Source organism: Podarcis gaigeae (genome assembly GCF_964106915.1).
Source record: "Podarcis gaigeae genome assembly, chromosome: 7".
NCBI lineage: Eukaryota > Metazoa > Chordata > Lepidosauria > Squamata > Lacertidae > Podarcis > Podarcis gaigeae.
The window spans coordinates 87,369,334-87,385,568 of NC_139683.1; the positions used below are offsets into that span (position 1 = coordinate 87,369,334).

Sequence of the window (16,235 nt, forward strand, 5' to 3'; positions counted from 1 at the left end):
TTCTGGGCCCAATTCAAGGTGCTGGCTTTGACCTATAAAGTCTTAAATGGCTCAGGATCGCATCACCTCAAGGCCTGCTTCCTCCCTATGAACTGACCTGGACCCTGCAATCATAAGCGGAGGCCCTTCTTTGGCATACAGCTGATGAGGGCCAGCGCCTGGGCCAGTTATGGGAAGCCGGCAAGCGGGACCAGAGCCCAAGAGCAACTCTCCCCTCCTGCGCTTTCCAACAAGCATTTAGGTTTTTATACTGCTGCTATATCTGCATTGTCTCTGTTGCACCTAATTGCAAATTCAAATGTATCCCTATCGTGTTTTATGACTTCCTTGATATTGTATGTGGCTGGAACTGGTCTGTGACCGAAATAATAAAAATTCCTCCTCCTCCACGAATTGCTCCGATCCTGGTTTAAAGCCGCCCGAGTTGGTCTCCGCTGCCTCCGGAGGGAGCGAGTTCCGCAGATCCGACCCAGCGCTGCCTGAAAAAGCCCTTCCTTTTCTCTGCCCAGAGTCATTTCTTGTCTTTCTTTTATAAATTTATTATTGTTGTTGTTGTTGTTGTTGTTGTTGTTGTTGTTAACATGGTTATTAAAAAGGTGCTGCTTTTTTTGCACAGCTCCGGCGGGAACCCACCGAGTTGTTATTATTGTTTTAATTAAATGTGTATATTCATATTCATTTTTCTAAGTATTGCCTTTGAGTTACGCAGCAACCTTTACCTCAAGTTCTGAGCGTGCCCCCCTGGCTGGCACTCGGGGGCGGGCGAGGCCGGGCAACCCCACGCCCTCCCGGCCGGGCTCCCGGCCTCCGCCCGACACCCGCCAAGCGCCGCCCGGCCCCGACCGAGGGCCGCCTCCTCCTCCTCCGCGCATGCGGGCCTGGCGCCCTTTGCCCTTCCCTCCGGATCCGGCCGCCACGTCACGCGCCGGGAAGCGGCCGAGGGGGAGGCCATGGCGGAGCTCTACGTGAAGCCGGGTGAGGGGGCGGCGGTGAGGGGGCGGCGGAGGGGCGGGCAGGCGGGCTGCCGGCGGAGGGACGGCCTTGACGTCTCGCTTTCCTTTCCAGGCAACCGGGAGCGCGGCTGGAACGACCCGCCTCAGTTCTCGTACGGCCTGCAGCAGCTCCAGGCTTCCGGGGCGGCAGGAGGAGGCGGCGGCGGCAAGCGGGGGATCCTGACGAGACGCCCGGCAGCGGCTCCCGGAGCAGCACCGCCGCCCCCGCCCCCTCCTCCTCACGGGCCAGGTGAGGAGACGCGGAGATTGAGGGATTTTCTTTCTTTCCTCCCTCCCTTCTTATTGTTTTGTTAACAGGGAAAGCTTAAATACAAAACCAAACTCGGGACTATAAAATCAAGGCTCCCACCCAAATCCGCTTCGCTGGCGGATTAGCCCTCTCCGTCACGATACGTTCACTTATTCAGTCATCCATCTGTTTGTTTCATGGAATTTGTAAACAAACCAGCAAACAGCCCCTGCAAGCGGCTCTCTGAATGTGACCCCTGGAGGAGCCTCTTGGACTGTCCATCTCTTCCTGTGCTGAGATGGGTCAAGATCCCCACGCCTGCCAGGAACGCAGAGCCCATCTCCAGAGGCTCTCCCTCCCTCCCTCCCTCCCTCCCTCTTTCTTTCTTTCTTTCTTTCTTTCTTTCTTTCTTTCTTTCTTTCTTTCTTTCTCCCTCCCTGAATCAATTTTATTTATTTACTTACACAAATACTGCTATTCTTAAAAAGAAATCAAAGCTGTGTACAACAATTGTACATAAAAACATACAACAAAAAATATACAAAGTTGAAATCAGCTAACTATTGTGGAAAGTTGTCTTCTTAATTCCCTGCATAAGCCTGATGGAATAGAGAAGTTTTCATCAGATGCTTAAAAGTTGAAACAGAAGGTGTCTGCTGAACCTTTGTTGACAGAGCGTTCCACAATACTGGGCAAATGACATAAAAGTCTTGGTTTCTATCTAAGGGGTGTGGCTTGGCTTGGCTTTGCTTGTATGATTCTGAGACCCAGAATTCGATTTTCTCTATGTACTATACACTGGTTGTATGCTTCATTGTGTCTTCCTCCTGACTTGTATTTTTAGCACCTGGTCCAGAAAGTGCTACCTGCTCAGCAGCATCGTCAGCTGTTCCACCGCCACCGGTGGGCTTGCCTCCTCCTGGTTTGCCAGGCCGCTCTATGAGGGTAGATGCCACAAACCAACCCATCACTGAGGCTGGAGAGGATTGCCATGTGGAAGATGTTCTTGCCCCCTTGAATGAGGCTCTGGCCAATTGCAGGAGATCTGTACCAGTAAGTAGAATTGCTGCCTTTTCAGGATTTCCCCATTTTACTTTGGAGGGAAGAAAGTTCTTTTGCCTGTGTATGAGCAGTTGTGGTCTGCTTCGTTGTACTAAAGTGATTAGTTGATCAGCTAGAGCAGAGGGTGTGGGGGCACATTTGGAAATCTAAGAAGGTGCAATGGGACCATTTCACAGAAGAAAAAACTGGCAATGCTCAGAACCTCATGAAACACAACTCATGCCCCAAGCATGCCCAAGCAAGTAGGTAGCAAAAACCCCAGACAAAACATCTTCCAATAAACAAACGGCACAGCACTCCCAGTAACTACAGAAAGAAGAGAAAGAAGAGAAAGATAGCAAGCAACCCCCCACAAAAAAACATAAGACATAGCAAACAAAGACACAGACAAAATGATCCCCAGATATTGGAGACATTCTGGGGCAAGGGAAGTAATAGGATGAGATGGCAAGATGCTTGCAGTTTTCCTGCCACCTGTATGTGCATGTAATCCAAATACCTAAAAAACTGAGGTGCTAATCATTAGAAATATATAGAGTGAGGCTTCTATCTCTTGCATTACTGTGGATCACATCTAACTGTAGCATCTAACATGAAATGGTTTTGACTTTCTGTAGCTGGAATTCCAACAGGTCTAGATATTATTTAAAATTGGAGCTCTGTTGTTGTGGACTTCTTGCAATGAGGATTTGATTAATGTGTCAGGCAGTGTTGAAAAGATGGCATCCTCAGTGAGCTAGAGGCTGTGCCAGACTCTGAAAATAGACAGTTTAACTAGGACATCATATTGAACTATGGTTTGGCACGATGTCTGCAGTGACAAATCTTAGGTATAGCTATTGCTTTAGCAGAGATTAGAGTGAAATTATAAAACTGGTAGGATGAAAATGAAGGCAAGCAAACAGCTTTACCCAGGGTTTGCTTTTTTTGTGAGCTCAAAGCTAATGAGGGTTTTGCCATTCCCTATTGTCTTAAGAGGACCAAGGAGACTGTGGTGAGAAGTTATAAATATAACCTTTGCGAGATGTGCTTCCTAATAAGAATTGCATTTTTCAGAAACAGGTTTGTGATGACATCAGCAAGCGCTTAGGAATCCTGCAGCAGATGTGGGTACAAGGCAAACTCTCTGCCCCAGTGAGAAAGGGAATGAAGATTCTGACACAAGGTAAGCAGCAAGGACAAGGTTCAATGCTCTGCGGCAACATTCCTCATTGTAAATCCTTATCTTACAGCCTCTGGCCACCTTAAATAATCCCTATAGCAGAACTACTGCTGCAGTAGGATTAGCATGCAGTCCATGTGTGTGGCCTGTGGAGCCACAAATATCTGAATTCCTTAATTCTTTAGTGACTTAGGAGCTGGGGTCAGGGGAAGCAGTTGAATTGGGCTACTTTTTCATTACCTTTTGCAGTTCTGAGATGCTTTTTTTTTACTTTCAGATCTCAAGAAGCAGCACTGGGATGCAGCTGATGAGATCCATCGCTCACTAATTGTGGACCACGTCACTGAAGTGAGCCAGTGGATGGTAGGAGTGAAAAGGCTCATTGCAGAAACAAGAAACTTGCATACAGAAGATCTGGCCACAGAAGATTACGAGCAAAAAGTTGAAACCTCTTTGGAACCAGAATGCCAGTAAGATTAGGCCAAGTCCAAGGAGTTGGCAGTATAAGACTGGGCCCGCAGGGGACTGATTTCCTAAGCAGCAGAGGAAGGTGTTTTATCTCCTGAGCATTGGTGACCTACTCAAGTTAATTTTTGCCAATCTGACCAAAGCTCTAAGCTTAAGGAGAATCTCTCAAGTAAGCTGGAGAATTGTGTGCAGCTATTTGAAATTGGTGACTGTGGTTAAAAACAGCCAGCCCTTTCTGGACTTGGTACAAAATGGAAGGAAGTGACTTGGTGATGCAATTGTAATGCAAGTGTACAATGAAAGTCCAGACTGATACATGTGGCACTGAAACTAAGAGCTTGCACTTACAGCTACTGCTGCTCTGGAGTTCATTTCAGTCTGGATAAGGTTCCTGGTCTTCATCTACAGGCAACGACCGATTTATGTGTGACCACACGCATGTGCATTGCGGCAACCCAGAAGTGGCTGGAAAAGGGGGTGGAATGGGGAGACGTGGGCTTGTGCATGCTCCACTGCACATGATGACCTGAAATGCACCCCCCCCCACAGATCCGGTTGCATGTACCTTGTATTTTTCATTCAAATCTTTGTAGGAAAACGTAGACTGTACAAAAGTGAGGTCTCATGTTTCCCAGCAATTGCATCTCCGTCCTCAACAATTCAACCAAAATGAGGGGATAGATCATGGGTAGGCAAACTAAGGCCTGGGGATCAGATCTGGCCCAATTTGCCTTCTAAATCGGGCCCACAGACGGTCCGGGAATCAGCATGTTTTTACATGAGCAGAATGTGTCCTTTTATTTAAAATGCATCTCTGGGTTATTTGTGGGGCACAGGAATTCGTTCCCCCCCCCCAAAGAAAATATAGTCTGGCCCCCCACAAGGACTGAGGGACAGCGGACCAGCCCCCTGCTGAAAAAGTTTGCTGACCCCTGGGATAGATGCTATTTCTATTTTATTTTAAAGGAACCATTTTTTACTGCAATGTCTTCATTGTAGAGAGGATATTGTGCTGCTATAATTTTTTTTACTGTAACCCCTCTACTGGCTTCCATTCAACCAGTTCCCACTGTGCCATTCTTTCCACATGCCCTTGGGGCAGCGTGGAGAATATGATGACAACAGTTGCTGTGCATCCTGCTTCTTTCAGTCTTAAACACTGCAGTTTAATTCTGGGAGTAATTTTTCCATTGTGGCAACTATTGAAGGCTACTATAGTAATTCAATAGTAACATTCCATTAAACTTTGGGTGGGGAGTTACTGTTATTCAGCAATGATCCTTCTGATTGGCTGACAGCATCTAAGTTTTTGTGGTTTTTTGTTTTTTTAAAAATTGGAATACTGTGTACATAGTTTCAAGGTAACATTACACTTAATTTCCCCTTTATCTCACATGGGGCTGACACCCAGAACCCTGAGATTAAGCATCTCACGCTCTACCGACTGAGCTACGACAGCTCAGTGACAGCATCTATAAGTTAAGGCTTATGTTGTTACCTTAATTTTGCTAATTCTTAGAAACAGGTCTTGTATCTTAACTTGTATAATACATATATTAAATGAGTTCCCAGCTTCCAGCTGTTGGCTGCAAATGGGCCTCTTAAATGTCTTGCTGTACACAAGCATAACAGCAGCAAGAAGCCAACGACACCTCAGAAGCAAGGTGTCAAGTCTGCATCCTCCATCTAGGCTGTACTGGCCATTGCCAACAGTCTACATGTTGGCATGATTCACACATTATGCTAAACCAAACCATAGCTTAGTATGAGCACATGGGTTCTAGAAGAGACAGCAGCCACTTTGCTCTTCTGCCATGCTGAGCTAAGCCATAGTTTGGCTTAGTGTGTTGTCTGAACCCAGACTTACGGTTTAGCTCTCTCCAGACTAACCCATGGAGTTGTGATCAAGGGTTGCCCTATGATTTTGCTCCTCTTATCTCAAGTGTTCTAAAAACAACCTCCCAACACTGCAACACCAACACTGAAAAACAATAGCAATTGTATTCAGTGATTTACTTCCCAATGTTTTAGATTCAGCTGCCCTGCCTTGGTTTCTTACATACTAGAGGCAGTTTGCTCTACAAATATAGTGTCCAAAGGAGTCAAACTGCAGGTCAGTGTAGGGCAAACATGGAGCACTGGACTAGCCATGAAGCTCACTGGGTGACCTTGGGCTCCTTCACTAGCTCTAATCTGCCTCAGGGCTGGGAGGAGAAAGCTGGGGAGCTTGGTCAAAATTGTGCATAAAAAATAATAAATTGCTAGAATCCTAGTGTAGTTTGTTTTAAATATAAGGACTTATACTTTACGTAGAGTAAAAATACGACCATACCCATATGTTAAAAGACCCTACAGGAAAGGTGGGTGGCCACAGAAGGGATTTTTTCTTCAGTGCGTCTCAAACTTTAGTCCACCACCTGTAGTTTCTCAATGTAGACTATACCAACAGTCAGGGAGTTCTCCAGGGTTCAAACAGCTTTCTCAGCCTTATGTAGAACTGCTGGAGGCAAAACGTGGACCTTCTGCATGCAGAACGTATGTTCTACCATTGAGCTATGGTCCTTCCCAAAGATAAATTTTAGGTACCACTTAAAAATGCTTTAGCTTTTGGCTGCATTACATTTGATTGGCTCTTGTTTGTGTACTGGTATTTAGTTTTAATCTATTAGCATGATTAATTTCAATTTTAATGGTTTTAAAACCATCTTTGGGTAGTAGTCAAATAAATTTTACTCAGAGTAGACCCACTGAAATTAATGTGACTGTTAGGTCAACTCAAGAAAGGCCAACAACATATGCTGCTGCAGTGAAAAAGGTACTTGGCTGCCTTTGAGCAAATGATTTTTACTCACAATACCCACATGCCACGGCATGTTTCCCAAATTCATACATTGTAGGCTATTGGCTGGGCTAGATTAAGGTGTTCCAAGGGTGCTGGGAAAAGTTAGCACAATAGACATCTCAGATTAGGTTAACATTTGGTTTTCAGTCTCCATTCCCTTGATCTCAGCCCACACCCAAGAGGCCCTGTTAAAAATGGCCTTGTGATGGTACTGCACACCTGCAGCTCCATCTTACAACAGCAACAATCTCTCTGTGATGCTGGAGATACAAGAAAGTAAAAGGCAAACATATACTCATCTGGCTGGAGTGTTGGGCAGCAGAATTTTGGGAAGTTGTGTTTGCAGAAATCTGATCACAAAACAAAACTCATAGCCAATCCCCACTGTGGCTCTTTGGGGATGGACCCCAGACCAATGGAAAGATATTTACAAATAAGATACTTACAACTGCAAGAATGTGAATATCAAGATATTGAAACTATCTAGGTGTAAGCAAAGAAAAATATATGACCAAGTATGGCCATATCAGAGAAATTGAATTATCAGCTTGGATTAAGTAGAGACTTAAATAACTCCCCCCCCCCGCCCCGTTTGGGGAAAAAAATTCTTCATGCAACAGCCACATAATCCTAGTACAATACACCAACGTCTAGAACTTGTTACCAGCACCACACAATATTGATATTAAAAGTTTTTCTTCAGAAGATCTCTAAATACTGAGATACAGGGATATAGTTGTGAACTCTGATCGATACTCTGATGCTGTAGAATCCTTCTGACTTCAATATTTTAATTTATGGATATGATTTGTAATTTGTGAATTGTCCTAATGTATTCCAAGGCTATTAGCTGTATTTTTCTTTTCTGTACTCTATCTTCTTTCATGAATAAAAAAATAGTCTCCCCATCCGAGAAAATTAGTCATACTTCCAGCTAATGTTGGATATATGGGGTAGCTTTGATTATAAGGAAGAGGACTAAAATACAACTGTCAGTACGGTAATGCCCTAATATGTTGTTGCAGTGCAGACACACTTGGAATACTTTGCACAATTCTGACAAGCCCATCACAAGGTATCCTAGGGTAATAAAAATGAATGGGGAGCTGGAGTACCTTTCCTACCAGGAAAGACTAAGTTTGGAGCATAGGATAGTGTTTTATAAAATTATGTATAGTGAGGAGATTCATTCATTAGCAGTGGGTTGTTGGTTATAAAAGACTGAGGTGAAAGCCCTTGATTAAGGTCATTTTGCAATTTGTACCAAACAATTTTGTCACTGTTAGCTTTAAGGATTGTTTTTTTTCTTGATACCATAAAGATTCACTAACAGCATTGTAGTGGAATTCCCTCCACCACCCCCAGGTGGTGCTAGATGAGCTGCTCGACAAACACAACTTGGACAGACTATCAGACACTAACAAATGCACATGGTACAGCACTGAAAATGAGAAGTGTGTGTCAAAATCTTGCTCCTAAGGCTGGTGAAAAACATCCATGTCCTCCATTTAATCACTCTTTAACAAAACTCTCACAAAGGGAAGAGATGTGCTGCTCGTGCTGCCACCAGAGGCTAGTCTTTGTCCTAATAACATACATTCCACAGGGTACACTCCCAGCTGAGTTTGTACAGGCTACATTCCTAGTCATGTGTGCCAGAAATGAAAGAAGCCAGACTTGCTTCCAACCCAGGAATTTGGGTGCAGTGGAGATTTAAAAAACCCTAAACTACTATTATGTGTTTTGCACTTGTAAAGGACAGGTAAACATCTCTTCCTCAAAATTTACACCTGTTGAATGTAACGTTCAAACCCTGCAAAATAGTAACACTCTTTCTTCACCTGGGAATTTTGTGTGTTCAGGAAGGCTGGAACAATGTGCAAAAAGTTACTGATGTATCTTGGAACTTTGATGTCATAAGGTGACCAGATTTGGCAGCTGAGATCACACTTCTATAAATGGGAATCTACTCTCAATTCACTTTACATATTGCAGTATTTGGATTAACAAAAACCCCACTGAACCATGTCTACCTGTCCATCAGCTGACTTCACCCAGCTGGGTTAATTTTCTGTGGGTTAACTTTGGCAGGTGGGTGGGCTCTGCCCATCTGTTAAAGTTGGTCATGGGGTAGGGAAGTTACACAGATATGGCCTGCCAGGCCAAAAAGGTTCCCTACCGATGCTCTAGGGGGTAGGATCTGAACAGGAAGATCTTAGTTTAAAACCCCTTTCAAGTATTAAGCTCACTGGGTGAGCTTGGCAATTGAACTGCTACATAGAATTACAGATTCCCAATTCTTCTCAATACATCCTGAGCATTTGGAGAACTTACTGATTGTATCTGCCCACAATAAATTTGATTATTATACACAGAGTCCTGCATCATACTCATCATTGGTTACCAAAAGACTAAGTGCACCAGTGTATCATCTGCAGCCTTGCACTATTTAGGTGATGAGCTGCCTTTTCCCTAGTCAGCAACTAGTTTCACTACTGGGCCACATTGTGAAGGAGATGAGTGTGTTTGCCTGCTGGCAAGCCCCATTGTGTTAGAAACAAATTAGCTTTCTTCTGTGCACTCCAGCCAAACACAACTTACTATTTCTGTTTCTGCATGGCAAGCTCTTCCAAATCCAGAAATATGACAAACTGTGTGACAAGTTAAGTAACTGATGTTGAGGTTTCATATTAAAGCAGCCAGTTTTAGAGCATCGCTATGAAATATGACTTAGGGCAGTGTTTTTCAACCACTGTTCCGCGGCACACTAGTGTGCCGCGAGATGTTGCCTGGTGTGCCGTGGGAAAAATTCGAAAGATTTTTTTAAAAAAATATTCAAATTTTCGCCCACTAGGCGGGCGCCGGACTGTGTCCTAGGTATGGGGTGGGGTGGGGTTTTTGACCCCACCCTCGGCCAGCAGGGGCGCCGATTGGCGCTCCTCAGGGGGACACCCTCCACTTTTCTGATGTCCGGGCTGTGATTGGTCCAGACTCCAGCCTGGACCTATCACAGTAGGACATCATCTTCCGACTTCCTTCCCGCCCGAGCACAGTGTGCGCAGCAGCGGAGAGAAGAAGACGTCGTGACTCGAGTCACCAGGAGAACCAGAGAAGTTGTCATTTTATTTCTCTTCAGTCTCCACTGAATGCCTTGACTGGGTTAGGGACCCTTATAGCTCAGCATCAGTTGGTGGAAAGGACATGATTTTACAGGAGCAGGAGGAACTAACTGAACTGAGACAAAATCGTGGTTTCAAGCTAATATTTGCTGATCTACCTTTGGACAGTTTTTGGTTGGATACTGCCAAGGAGTTCCCCCTTCTGGCAAACAAAGCTATTTTGACATTGTTCCCATTTTCTAATGGTGGTGTGCCTCGTGATTTTTTTCATGAAACAAGTTTGCCTTTGCCCAAAAAAGGTTGAAAAACACTGACTTAGGGCACCAGGACAGTAAAGTCACCTACTTCCCAAGGAAGAAACATGGCTTTGGCATAGCATCTCGTAACTCTGCAAGTCCATTTTTGAGAGTTGAAGTCAGAGAAGAATTTTCCATGTTTAAAGATAATTTAATTTTAGTTCTGAGGTATAGATACCTTAGATTGGTATGGAATGTGTACTTAAATATGAATCTGTTACTTAAGTGAAGGAGCTTGATGTGTTGTTATATGTACTCTTAACACCTGCTGATGATTCTTTGGTTGGTTTGTTCTGCTTGTGATACTGTTAACTTTATTAAAAATATGTTTATGTATAAATATATATTTGTATGTGTGTTAAGATTTCTGAGTACAGTGGTGCCTCGCAAGACGAAATTAATCCGTTCCATGAGGCTCTTCGTATAGCGGTTTTTTCGTCTTGCAAAGCAAGCCCATTGACAGCTTAGCGGATTAGCGCTATTAGCGGTTTAGCGGCTTTTAGCGGATCAGCTGATAAGCGGCTTATCAGCGGATCAGCTGATAAGCGGCTTAGCGGCTTAGGAAAAGGGGGGGAAAGGGAAAAAACCCCGCAGGAACTCGCAAGACATTTTCGTCTTGCGAAGCAAGCCCATAGGGAAATTCGTTTTGCGAAGCGCCTCCAAAAGGGAAAACCCTTTCGTCTAGCAGGTTTTCCGTCTTGCGAGGCGTTCGTCTTGCGGGGCACCACTGTACCTACTTTAACACAACCTGGTAGACTGTGTCTGCTGAATAAAGCTACCCTTGGCTACGGTGCTGAGGAGTCAGCTACCATGGCCATCCAGTGATTCAACCATATTCTAGATTTCTCTGACTTTCTATCAAATACGAGAACAGATAATAGTACTGGAAACAGTGCTGTATATAGTACAACAGTTTTCTAAAAGTGCTGGGAATCTATTAACGATCTTAAAATTAAGTACTGACAGTACCAATCCAATGGTACAATCTTGCAACTGGTATTTCATTACGATCATTGCACGAAACGTATAATGTTCATCTTTTTATTGAATATTCAGGTAAATATTTCACATTAATACAGGCTACATAAAGTAGAGCCACTATACGACATGAAATTTACTCAACGTTTTTCCTTTTAAGTATGTAAACAATTATACATGTATTTATCACCCTAAAAGGTTGAAATCATGTACTCATCTAGTTCTCTGCTGCATACAAGTAGCATTCAGTAGTGTTTAGCCAAAAGCACTAGGTTCATCCGATTTTGAGTTCAAAATGGCTAAACTAACTGGAGAACAGAATCAGTTGAATAGGTAACTCATTTTGTTCTTACACAATGGGCAAACAAGTTTCTCTTGTTATAGCCCGCAGAAAAATTGCTTAGTTAGGCACATTAAAAAAATTCCCAAGTTCTTCCAAGGTCATATGTTTCTCCAAACAAGGCTTAAAAAAAAGAAAAGGAAAGAAAAAGGTAGGCCCTCCTAAATCAGTTGACGTATTTGAGGTGCATGTTTCCAATGTGAGGCGCCCAGGTGCCAGGCCAAATCTACAGGAGGAGAAACATCACAAAATAGTTAATTTCAGAGTATGGCTCCAACACCAATATACAAAGACTTACAGAATCAAGTGGTGCAAAAAACCAAGTTCTAGCTGACTAAAGCTTGGCCCCAACACCCAGATTTAATGATCAGCTATCCCACCAAGACTCCATTTTGAAGTACACTTAAGGAAAATGTAACATTAGGATGGAAGAATGAAGACACTCCTAGTACTCTTACAAAAATTCAATTATATTATTTAAGGCAGATGTTTGAAAATTTAATAGTACAAAAAGCATTAATTACTGCACCTGCTGAGCATCGGTACATTCTGTTGAATTTTGGACAACCTTTATCATGGGATTCCATGCTGGATCTGGAGTATGCAGTCCATTGAAGAGAGGCCCACCTGGTCCATCAGCTAGCTGAGGATGAGACGGTATAATAGTGCCTCCATACATGGAAATTGGAAGGCCCTAAGGAGAGACATGGCAATTTACAGAAAATGGTAGTAGAGAAACAGGTTTACAGATCAGTAGCAATTTTATTTGTAGTAACCAATGAGTACAATGCTACTGTTACGCAGAGATTATCTGCAGAATTCTACACCACCTCTAAGAGGCTCCTGAGCATAGACTAACCAACTCATGTTCTACATTAGAATAATGTATCTGTGTCAACCCTACATTATTACCGTATTTTTCGCCCTATAGGACGCACTTTTCCCCCTCCAAAAATGAAGGGGAAATGTGTGTGCGTCCTATGGGGCGAATGCAGGCTTTCACTGAAGCCTGGAGAGCGAGAGGGGTTGGTGCGCACCGACCCCTCTTGCTCTCCAGGCTTCGCGGACCTCTCCGCAAGCAGTGAGAGCGCTCCTCTTTTAGAAGCTGCCTAACTAGATAAGATTCATTTATTTGATACCAGCATATTGTTGGAAATTTGTGAACATTCTAGCCAACAGAAGCCAGGGCAGTTCCCACATTTCCCCATCCAAATTAATGTTTATACTGCTTTCCTTACCAATTAAATCCCTCTTCTGTCATAATAAATCTGGTCCTGCCCACAAGATATTATGTAAATTGGGACATTGGACCTAACAGATCTTCATGCCTAACAGCACATTTACCTACTGTACTGTAAGGTAGGGATCACCAACACTGTGCCTGTGGGCTCCAAAATGCCCATCAGTACACACTCAATTAAAGCTCAGAGTAGACATGAGGGCCATTTCTATTGGGCGGACTCCAATTATAGAATGTTCTTCCCAGTGAAGCCTGTCTTGTGTCGTCTTTTCAATTCCATGTTAATATTTTTCTGTTCTACAAGACTTTAAGATCTGCCTTTAAGTCTCTGCGATGTGGTTGATGCTTTAATGTACTAAACATATTTAATGACTGCTATAGTTATATGCTATATATTGTATTTGATTGTGCTGGTTTTCTATTTGGGTTTTGGTGCTAATTTTGGTATAAGTATAACATGGCTGTTAATTATTAAGATTCTTTTAATCCTCTATACAGTTCCTAGACAATTTATAAACAAATAGGGTGGGATTCACCTAACAGCCCCCACCAACAGAAACCCTGCACAAGGACTTCTGCTTGGGAAATGGGGCTTCCCCCCCCCCCAACTGGCTTGAGGGGGTCAGGAAAAACCTCCTGAACAGTGTTGGGAGGTCTGTTCAATCAGGCAAGCTGGAATGCTTGTGCAAACAGAATGATTGGAATTCCACCCATAAACCAGTAGTTTGGAAAGTCTTCCTCTCCACAGTACATATACAATCCTTGATACTCAAGAGTAACTCATTACTGTGTAACAGGCTCTTCTTTCCTATACAGTGGTGCCCCGCAAGACGAATGCCTCGCTAAACGAAAAACCCGCAAGACGAAAGGGTTTTCCGATTTTTTAGCGGCTTCGCAAGACGAATTTCCCTATGGGCTTGCTTCGCAAGACGAAAGCCCATAGGGAAATCTCCGGGGACAGCGGGGAAGCGCAGCGCGCCTTCTCCTCTGTTCCTGGACCTGTCCTAAGGCTTGCGGTGGGAGGTCCGGGAACAGAGGACAAGGCGCGAAGGGCTTCTCCTCTGTTCCCGGAGCTTGCGGTGGGAGGAGGGTTTTTCCTCCCCACCGCCAACATTCAGAACAGCATTCTGAATGTTGGCGGTGGGGAGGAAAAACCCTCCTCCCACCGCAAGCCTTCAGGACAGGTCCGGGAACAGAGGGGAAGGTGCGCAGCGCTTCTCCTCTGTTCCCGGGGCTTGCGGTGGGAGGAGGGTTTTTCCTCCCCACCGCCAACATTCAGAACAGCATTCTGAATGTTGGCGGTGGGGAGGAAAGCCCTCCTCCCACCGCAAGCCTTCAGGACAGGTCCGGGAACAGAGGGGAAGGTGCGCAGCGCTTCTCCTCTGTTCCCGGACCTGTCTTGAAGACTTGCGGTGGGAGGAAGGTTTTCCTCCCCACCGCCAACATTCAGAAGGCTGTTCTGAAGGCTGGCGGTGGGAAGAAAAGCCCTTCTCCCCCCAGCCTTCAGAAGAGTTCCCGCCTAGGCTGCGGATAGCAGCCTGCTGCCCTGCGCGAGGAGCGCTCTTAAGCATAGCGCCCCTCCCGCGGGGCAGACATTCGCCGCTTGGGGAGCCCTGCAGGGGAAGTCTTGCAGGGCTCCCCAAGCTGCGAATGTCTGCCCCTCACGCGGGGCAGCAGGCTGCTATCCGCAGCTTGGAGAGCCCTCTGGACCTCTTCTGAAGGCGGGTGGAGGGCAAAAGTCTTTGTCCCCCCTGCCTGCCTTCCCGGGGGATTTTAAAATGCTGGCGGGCGGCAGCGCTGCCGCCCGCCAGCATTTTAAGATCGCCCTGGACAGCGGAGAAGTCCTCCGCTGTCCCGGGGTTTTTAAAATGCTGGCGGGCGGCAGCGAAGGCTTCGCTGCCGCCCGCCAGCATTTTAAAATCGCCCCAGGAGAAGTCTCCGCTGTCCCGGGAAGGGGGGGGAAGCAAAGACTTTCGCCCCCCCCCCCGTCGGCCTTCAGAAGAGGTCGGGGGACAGACTGTCCCCAAACCTGGTCTGAAGGCGGTTTCCATAGGAACGCATTGATTGATTTTCAATGCATTCCTATGGGAAACCGTGCTTCGCAAGACGAAAAACTCGCAAGACAAAAAGACTTGCGGAACGAATTAATTTCGTCTTGCGAGGCACCACTGTACACATCAAAATGTAAGGCTGTTGCCACCTGGCATTTCGCATGGCTGCCAATAGCTGGGCACACCAACTCCAGTGTGATAACAGAACAGCAGGTAGGCAGCTGTGCAAGCAAATTGCTCTGTGAAGCACCTCCCTCTCTTTGCTAAATGCAGCTGCACCAAAGTTTAACAGAAGGAAGACACTTCAGAGAAAATTGAAGCATCTCTCCCCTCCTTTAAAAGGGTTGGGACTTGGGGCGAGCTGTAAGGAAACAGGCAATGGGTGAGTGAGGTGTAAAGGAATGAGTGAATGGCCAGGTGTGTGTGTGGGGCGGGGGAGAAGGGGTTTGGCAGGTAGGCAAGGTTGGCAAGTGGAACAAGCAGAGATACACAACAATACATATTAATACACAAAACGGCAAGCAATGCAGAATGTTATCCCCAATTAGCACAAATTGCCTATTAGACACCCCAGACAAACAGAAGTGATGCTATTCTGGAAGGACTGGAAGCTGAGAAGCCCCCAATGTTCACAAACAGCTTCTATTGAGAATACAAATTCTAAGAATGTTCTACAGCTGTATGATTTAGTTTGATTTGAAGCAACTGTGTGGAGGTCTGTGCATAGTATGACTGTGCGCAAGTGTGAGAGAGAAACTTTTGAAAGCGTACTTTAGAGAAATCTACAAAGCTGTTCGGCATAGGCTGCTGGAAAATATTTGAGGGTGCCACTATTCCAGAGTCATCTCTCTCCATCGGCTGATGTTGGGAAAAGGTGCCAGGGTCCGACAGCTGCTGATGAACTGGATGATTTCCCATGACAGGCTGAGACCAACCTGACATGCCTTCTAGAAAGATAACGAAGCACTTGTTTAGGGATGAGAAAAATCTCTTGTATTAATCAAATTTTATCTCTCTTATTACCCAAAAGTTAGAAAAGCTCCTTCTTGCTGCAGGAAGAGCCCACCCAACTCTACACACGCTGCTCTTCAAGGGCAGTGGCCTTTCCATGGCAAATCCAAGGACTAGTTCTCAGTCCTCATTCTCCAAGATTAATGACTGTGTCCTTTAACAAAGTTTATCTGCCACCCTCCTGAGATTCCTGTGGCCTGAGGTTTAGGAACATGAGAAACTGCTTTATCATAACAAACTGTTTGCCCATCTAGCCCAAGTATTATCTGTGACTAGCAGCAGATAGTTCTGTGTCACCCTTCTAACTGGGGATTCCAGGGATTCAACCTGGGACTCTGCCATTTAAGGGTACGTTGTCCCTTTCCCTCCTCACCAACATCCTCTTGTACTTTGTCCTGCCAATGTCTCAAGCCAAACATGGTGC

General features: G+C 45.1%; 2 protein-coding genes across 24 annotated transcripts in view; one reads left to right on the forward strand and one right to left on the reverse strand.

Annotated features, from left to right (window-relative positions):
• Positions 1–916: 916 nt before the first annotated feature.
• On the forward strand, positions 917–7,684 carry SRA1 (steroid receptor RNA activator 1). Its single transcript, XM_083748694.1, has 5 exons — positions 917–975; positions 1,066–1,242; positions 2,087–2,295; positions 3,361–3,469; positions 3,744–7,684. The coding sequence occupies exons 1-5, from the start codon at positions 951–953 to the stop codon at positions 3,938–3,940; spliced, it is 717 nt and encodes a 238-aa protein (XP_083604820.1). The 5' UTR covers positions 917–950; the 3' UTR covers positions 3,941–7,684.
• Positions 7,685–11,218: 3,534 nt separating this feature from the next.
• LOC310848927 (ankyrin repeat and KH domain-containing protein 1-like) overlaps positions 11,219–16,235 on the reverse strand; it is a 91,167-nt gene continuing 86,150 nt past the window's right edge. For 14 of the 23 annotated variants that reach the window (XM_083748532.1, XM_083748526.1, XM_083748544.1 and 11 more), the window contains 3 exons: positions 15,572–15,747; positions 12,039–12,203; positions 11,219–11,735 (listed from right to left, as the gene is read on the reverse strand). In XM_083748532.1, coding sequence (XP_083604658.1) covers positions 11,676–11,735; positions 12,039–12,203; positions 15,572–15,747 — 401 coding nt within the window. In that variant the 3' untranslated portion in view covers positions 11,219–11,675. Of the gene's footprint in view, positions 11,736–12,038; positions 12,456–12,600; positions 13,558–14,915; positions 15,748–16,235 lie in introns of all 23 variants that reach the window. The other 9 variants (XM_083748533.1, XM_083748528.1, XM_083748545.1 and 6 more) reach the window with 2 other exon arrangements.

Bases quoted from the DNA above. Each gene is read 5' to 3' on its own strand.
- SRA1 (XM_083748694.1), top strand. From the start codon at position 951: ATGGCGGAGCTCTACGTGAAGCCGG. The intron at 1,243-2,086 runs GTGAGGAGACGC...TTGTATTTTTAG, and splicing joins CCCTCCTCCTCACGGGCCAG to CACCTGGTCCAGAAAGTGCT. The intron at 2,296-3,360 runs GTAAGTAGAATT...TGCATTTTTCAG, and splicing joins ATTGCAGGAGATCTGTACCA to AAACAGGTTTGTGATGACAT.